Genomic DNA, 6,879 nt, shown 5'->3' on the forward strand with positions numbered 1-6,879 from the left:
TGGTGCTGCTCGCGGCTCTGGTCGCGGTGCCGGCGGTCCGGCCGGCCGCCGGGCCGGACCTCTTCCTCCACGCCGGGCCGCTGCCCACGGCGGCCCTGACCCCGTCGACGGTCTTCGTCGCGGCGCCGGGGCTGCCCTCGCTGGCCCATGTCCCGGGGCTGGCCTGGTCCGTGTCCCAGCACCGGCAGGCGGACCCCCTGGCCCCGGTGTCGGAGTGCCGGTGGGGGTCCTTCTTCGAGGGCAGCCCCTCGGCCCGGGTGGACTCCCCCCGGCAGGCCTCCCCGCCGGGCCCCGCGTCGCTGATGTACCTCCCGGCGGCCGGGGCCCCGGGGCCGGTCCTGCTCCAGCACACCGACCAGTGGGTGGCCCTGCTGGAGTCGCCGACCGAGCACCCGCTGCCCGGGTCGCACAACACCCTGCTGGCCGCGGTGGCCGGCTCCCCGGGGCAGGTGGACCTGCTGGGCATCGTCGGCCAGCCGGGCCAGGCCCCGCACGCGGTCTTCCTGGCCACCCTGGAGGCCGGGGCCCTGCGCCCGGTGGCCGGGGCCCTGCCCCCGCTGAGCGCCGGCATCCTCGCGGCCCCCGGGCCCGGGCGGACCATCTACCTGTCCGGCGACTCGACGCTCTACCATGTGGCCTTCCTCGGGGCCGGGTCGGCCGGCGTCAGCCAGCTGGCCCTCGACGCCGAGGCCGTCCGCATGGCCTCCACGCGGGTGGTCTCCCCGGCCTCCGAGTGCCCGGGCGCCGCGGATCTCCTGCTCCTGCTGGCCGACCGGTCGGTCCTGCTGCTGCCCTGCCAGGCCGGCGGCCACACCTCGGGCCCGGCCATGGCCGGGCCCCTGCCGGCCGGGGCCTCCACCGAGGGGCGCTTCCTGGCCCCGCCGGCGCCCTCCCTGCACGAGGCCACCGGGCACTTCTACTTCATGGAGCCCGCGCCCGAGGGCGGCCTGGCCGGGCTGTGGCACGCGGCCCCCCGGCAGCCCGGCCAGGGGTTCCTCTGGCGCCGGGTCATCCTGCCGGAGGCGGCCCTCTCGGCGACCGTGGGCTCGCTGCAGCTGGCCCGGCTGCGCACCCTGCCCGAGCCGCACCCCGGCCAGTGGACCCTGGTGGCCGATGGCCAGCTGGTCCTCTTCGACACCGAGGCCTTCGGCTGTGCCACCGACCCGAGCATCGTCTGTGACGGGCCGACCGAGAGCACCGGCTCCAGGCATGGCTGGGCGTGCGCTCCGGGGCGCGCCCGGTCGCCCTTCCTCTCGGCCGACCAGCTGTGCGCCGGGTGCGCCGACGGCTTCTTCCTGGACCGGCCGGCCGGTGCGTCCCCCGCCCCTGCGCCGCCGCCGCCGCCGCGGCTCCCGGTACCTGCCTCTCGCCGCCGCCCCCCCTGACCGTCCTCTCTCCCTCTCTCTCTCTCCGCCCCCCGCCGCCCTCCCCACCACCGCCTCCGCGCAGATGAGCCGCCCTTCGCCGCCCCGTCGCATGGCTGCCTGCCCTGCCCGCAGGAAAACTGCACGACCTGCACCGCCGAGCACTGCCTCGTGTGCGCGCAGGGCTTCTTGCCGGAGCCCAGCGGCCCCGGCGGCAGGACAGCCTGCGTGCCGGGCTGCTCGGCCGGCTTCGCCGAACACCCCGGCGCCTGCCTGCCCGATGCCTTCTCCCCGCCGGCGGCCACCTTCACCCTCCCCGAGTGGGAGACCTTCCCCGGGCTGCCGACCGGCACCATCGTCACCGGCCTCGGGGAGACCCACCTGATGGTGGCCCCCGACAGTGGGGACCTGTTCATCCCGGCCCCGGACGCCTCGGCCACCTCGGCCGCCTCGGCCACCTCGCCGGCCCCCGGCACCCGGGTCCTGCTCTTCACCGACCTGGGCGAGACGCTGCTGCTGCCGGCGGCCGACATCGCCCGGCCCGGCGCCCCGGCCCCGGTCGAGGTGGGCCTCCTGGCCCCGGGCCCGGGGGAGCCGGTGGTGGCCATGGCCGAGGCCGGGCCCTTCCGGCATGCCGGCCGCCTGGCCCTGGGCCTGGTCCTGTGCGACCGCCTGGGCCGGGCCTTCGAGGTGTGGCCCGGCTGCCCGGATGCCGGCGGGCCCGGCTGCAGCCTGGCCAGCCCGCCGCCCCGGCGGGACCTGGCCCCGGGCCAGTGCCTCGGTGTCCGGCGCCTGGACCGGGGGCATGTGCTCCTGGTGACGCGCGACGACCAGGGCATCCTCCTGCGGGCCGACCCGGCGGCCGGGCAATTCGTCGGCCTCGGCTCGCGGGTCCTCGGCATGGCCACCCTGCCCGGGGGCCCGGTGCCGGCCCGGTCCTTCCTGTCGGGCCCGGGGTCCGGCACGTGGGAGGTGCTTTCTGCCAGCCACTCCGGGGTGTCGCTGCTGCCGGGGGCCCTGCCCGTGGGGGACTCCCGGCGGGAGGCCCTGCTCGGGCTCCTGGCCCCGGCCGCGGCCCCCATGGGCCCCTCGGTGCCGGTGCTGCTGGACACCGGCTTCGGCGGCGCGCCGGCCGGCCAGTGGCCCCCCCTGCCGGAGCTGGTGCTCGTCCACACCGCCGGGCCCAGCCTCCAGGTGTCCCGGGCCCCGGGGGACATGCTGCCGGCCGGCCGGTCCATGGGGGTCCCCTCGGCCGGGCAGACGCTGGGCCCGATGCCCGGGCCGGTGGCCGACACGCCCGGCGGCCCGGGGCTCCTGGTCCAGCCGGTGTCGCTGCCCTGGCAGCAGCCGCACTACCCGGCCGGGCTGCTGCTCCTGGGCCGGACCTTCTTCGCCCTGGTGCCGCTCTACTGCCCGGCCCCGCCGGGGGGGCCGTGCGTCTTCCTCCGGCCGACGGTGCTGCCCCTGTCGGCCCCGATGCATGTGCCGGACAGCGCGCCCAACTGGCAGCCGGCCATCATCCGGGCCCCCTCGGCCCCGGGGCACGTCCTGACCATGGTCACCTTCGCCGAGGCCGTCGGCCCGATCAGCGTCTCCCTGCAGGTGGCCTGCCCGGCCGGGGCATTTGGCCTTGCCTGCGAGCCCTGCCACGGGGCCTGCCGCGAGTGCACCGGCCCCGGGCCCGGGGACTGCACCGCCTGCACGCTGGCCCTGGCCTCGGCGCCGGACGAGTGCATGGCCGCCTGCCCGGCCGGGCTGCTGGCCGACCTCGACGCCGGCCGGTGCACCTGCGACACCGGGTGCCTCGACTGCGAGGCGGACCCCCACCCGGCCGGCGCCGGGGGCTACCGGTGCACCGAATGCTCGGCCGGGTATTTGTTGGTCGACGACCCGGCCCAGCCCGGGCACTGCCTGCCCTGTGACCGAGCCTGCGCCGGGTGCACGGCCGCCGGCGACCCGGCCGCCTGCACGGCCTGCGCCGCCGGCTGGCTGCTCCACGCCGGGGCATGTGTGGATGTCTGTCCGGCCGGGCACTGGCCGGACCCGGGGTCGGCCCGGTGCGCTCCCTGCCTGGCCGAGTGCGCGACCTGCAGCGGGCCGGACAGCTGCACCGGCTGCCCGGCCGGGCACCATGTCGGGCCGGACGGCCTGTGCCACCGGTGCGACCTGTCCTGCGCCGAGTGCCAGCAGGCCGGCAGCTGCACCGTCTGCCAGCCGGGGCTGGTGTTCCTCCAAGCCAATGCCCAAGTCCCGTCGCTGTGTGGCCCGACCTGCCTGCCGGGGCAATTCGCCGGGGCCACCCGGTGCACCGCCTGCCACCGGTCGTGCGCCCTCTGCACCGGCGAGGCCACCCGGTGCCAGGTGTGCGCCGTGGAGTATGGCTGGGCCTCGGCGCCGGCGCCGGCCCCCGGGCCCCCGGCGGCCCCGTGCCTGCTCTGCGAGATGGGCTGCACCTCCTGCCTGGCCGGCCGGTGTCTCACCTGCGAGGAGAGCCTCTTCCTGACGCCGGAGCACGAGTGCTGGGCCTTCTGCATGCCGGGGTTCTACCCGAATGGGGAGTCCTGCCAGCCGTGCGACCCGAGCTGCGGCGAGTGCCGGGGCCCCGGCCTGGACGAGTGCCTCTCCTGCCCGATGGACCTGCTCTTCCAGGAGTCCCTCTACCCGCTGGGGACGTGCCAGTCCGGCTGCCCGGACGGGTACTTCCTCCAGGCCGACTCGCAAGAGTGCCTGCCCTGCCATGCGGCCTGCTCCCGGTGCAATGGGCCCTCCGAGGGGGACTGCTGGCAATGCCGGGGGGATGCCCTGCTGCAGGGGACCCATTGCGTGCAGGCCTGCGCCCCGGGGCATGTGGCCGTCGGCGACCGGTGCCTCCCCTGCCATGCCTCCTGCGCCGAGTGCACCGGGGTCTGGGCGAGCGAGTGCACCGCCTGCTCGGCGGGGCTGCTGCCCCTGCCGGCCGGCGGCCGGCCCGACCGGTGTGTGGCCGGCTGCCCGGTGGGCTACCACACCGGCCCGGATGGCTGCACCCGGTGCTCGGATGACCAGTGCGCCAGCTGCCCGGGCGAGGCGGCCGCCTGCGGGCTGTGCACCGGCTCCTGGCTGCTGGCCGGGCAGGCCTGCCTGCCGACCTGCCCGGCGGACTCCCTGCCCCAGGGCAATGTGTGCACCGTGTGCCATGACTCCTGCGAGGCTTGCTACGGCCCCGGGCCGGGCCACTGCCTGTCCTGCAGCGCGGCCTTCCCGCTGATGGTGGAGGGCCACTGCCGGGACGCCTGCCCGGCCGGGACCTTCCCGGATGCCGGGACCTGCCTGCCCTGCCATGGGCTCTGCTCGACCTGCCACGGCCCGGAGCCCGGCCACTGCGCCACCTGCCCGGCCGGCGGCCTGCTCCACGGGGGGTTCTGCCTGGCCGAGTGCCCGGCCGCCTTCTTCCCCCAGGCCGGGGCGTGCCACCCCTGCCAGGCATCCTGCGCCACGTGCGACAACCGGACCACCTGCGCCACCTGCCCCGAGGGGGAGCTCCTCCAGCCCGGGGGCACATGCGCCAAGACCTGCCCGGCGGGCTGGCATGGCTGCGCCCCGGACCCCCGGTGCCGGGCCTGCCCGGAGGGCTGCGCGGCATGTCGGTCGGTCGGCGGCACCTGCCAGCCGGAGTGCACCGCCTGCTCCGGCGGGCTGCTCCTGTCGGCCGGCCAGTGTGTGGCCCAGTGCGCCGGGGATGAGTATGTCGTGGCCGGGACCGGCACGTGCGCCGCCTGCAGCGCCGCCTGCCGGACCTGCCTCGCGGCGGCCGACAAGTGCACCTCCTGCCCGGCCGGCCGGCTGCTCCACCCCCCGGCCGGGGCCTGCCTGGATGTGTGTCCGCCGGGCTCGGCCCCGGCCGGGGGGACCTGCCTCGCGTGTGTCGCCGGCTGCGACCGGTGCGAGGCCGGCCCCGGCCAGGAGGGCTGCGATCCCAGCCGCGAGGGGTTCCTCTCGTGCCCGGAGATCGCCGGGTGCCTGCGCTGCGCCGGGGGCCTGCTGCTGCTGAATGGGGCCGCCTGTGTGGACCGCTGCCCGGGGGGCTTCTTCGCGGACGCCCGGGCGCCGGCCGGCCCGATGTGCCGGGCCTGCGACCCGGCATGCGCCGCCTGCTCCGGGCCCGGGCCGGATGGCTGCCTGGCCCCGCCGGGGTCGCGGGCGTCGCGCATCGGCCTGGCCGTCGGCCTGTCCATGGGCCTGCTGATCTTGCTGATCCTGCTGCTGCTGCTGGTGCTGCTGTGCGTCCGCCGGCGCCACAAGGCCCACCCGGTGGCCAAGGCCGCGGCCGACGCCGAGGACGCCACCATGCTGAGCACCCTCCTGGAGCTGGTGGCCCTGCCCGGGGCCCTGGTGGTGGCGGCCGACGTGGACTTCCGGCCGCTGGAGGAGGAGGAGGAGGAGGAGGCGGCCCCCCCGGGCGCCGGGGGCCCGGCCAGTGTGTACTCGGCGCAGGCCGTCAGCCCGGCCGTGGCCGAGCGGCTGGCCTGCCCGGCCGTGGTGGCCATCAAGAAGCCCAAGTCCCACCCGATGCCGCCCACGCAGCAGGCCCTCTTCCACAATGAGGTCGCCCTGATGTGGCAGCTGCGCGGGCATGGCAACATCGTCCGGCTCTTCGGCTACAGCCACAGCCCGCCGGCCATCGTGATGGAGCGCTTCGACAGCGACCTGCTGACCCTGCTCCGGTCCGGGGTGCCCCTGTCGCCGGTGCACCTGGCCGACATCATCCACCAGTGGGCCACCGGGCTGGAGGCCATGCACGCCAGCGGCCTGGCCCATGGCGACCTGAGCCCGGCCAATGTCCTGGTCAGCCAGGGCCATGATGGGGCCTGGCGCGCGGCCCTCGGCCACCTGGGGGCCAGCCGCAACTTCGCGCCCGACCGGCCCTCGGCCCTCCTCGACACCATGCCGCCCGACCTGCATGCCCTGACCGTGTGCTATGCCGGGCCCGAGGTCATCGCCGCCTTCCACCAGGGCGCCCCCCTGGAGCCGGGGCTCCGTCCGCCGGCCGACATCTATGCCGCGGCGGTCATGCTCAATGAGTGCATCGCCCGGGCGGCCCCCTGGCCGGGCATGGGCCTGCCGGGGGTCATGGCCGCCGTGCTGGCCGGCCAGCGCCCCGGCACCGACGCCCTGCCCCTGGCCGGGCCCTTCGCCGAGGCCCGGCACCTGATCGCCGAGGCCTGGCACGCGGAGGCCTCTCGCCGGCCGGATGCCGGGGTCTTCCGCCAGCGGTGCGCCGCCCTGCACGTGGCGGCCGGCGGCCCGGCCACGCCGCCCTGAGCCCCCGGCCCCGGGCCCGCGCCATTCCCCCGTCGTCCGCCCGAGCGGCCTCTCTTCCCCCGAGCGGCCCGTACTTCCATGCGGTCGGCCCCCGCCTCGGCCACCGGGCGGCCCCATCCCAATAGAGCATTTCATGGAGAATGCCCCGGGCCCGGGCGGCGCCCCCATGCGCCGGAGGTTGTTGCGCGAGGGGCGGCGAGGGGGCGGGGGGGGG

The 6,879-nt window shown here is 77.3% G+C and overlaps 1 protein-coding gene across 1 annotated transcript; it reads left to right on the forward strand.

Annotated features, from left to right (window-relative positions):
- Nucleotides 1-302: 302 nt before the first annotated feature.
- On the forward strand, nt 303-6,665 carry H696_05384 (serine/threonine protein kinase; the record flags this gene model as incomplete). The annotated part of the gene is made up of 2 exons (XM_009499225.1): nt 303-1,311; nt 1,450-6,665. 2 exons carry the CDS (start codon nt 303-305, stop codon nt 6,663-6,665), a joined length of 6,225 nt encoding a protein of 2,074 aa, XP_009497500.1.
- Between the last annotated feature and the right edge of the window lie 214 nt (nt 6,666-6,879).

The sequence above is a fragment of the Fonticula alba genome, assembly GCF_000388065.1.
Source record: "Fonticula alba strain ATCC 38817 unplaced genomic scaffold supercont2.10, whole genome shotgun sequence".
NCBI classification, from domain to species: domain Eukaryota; order Rotosphaerida; family Fonticulaceae; genus Fonticula; species Fonticula alba.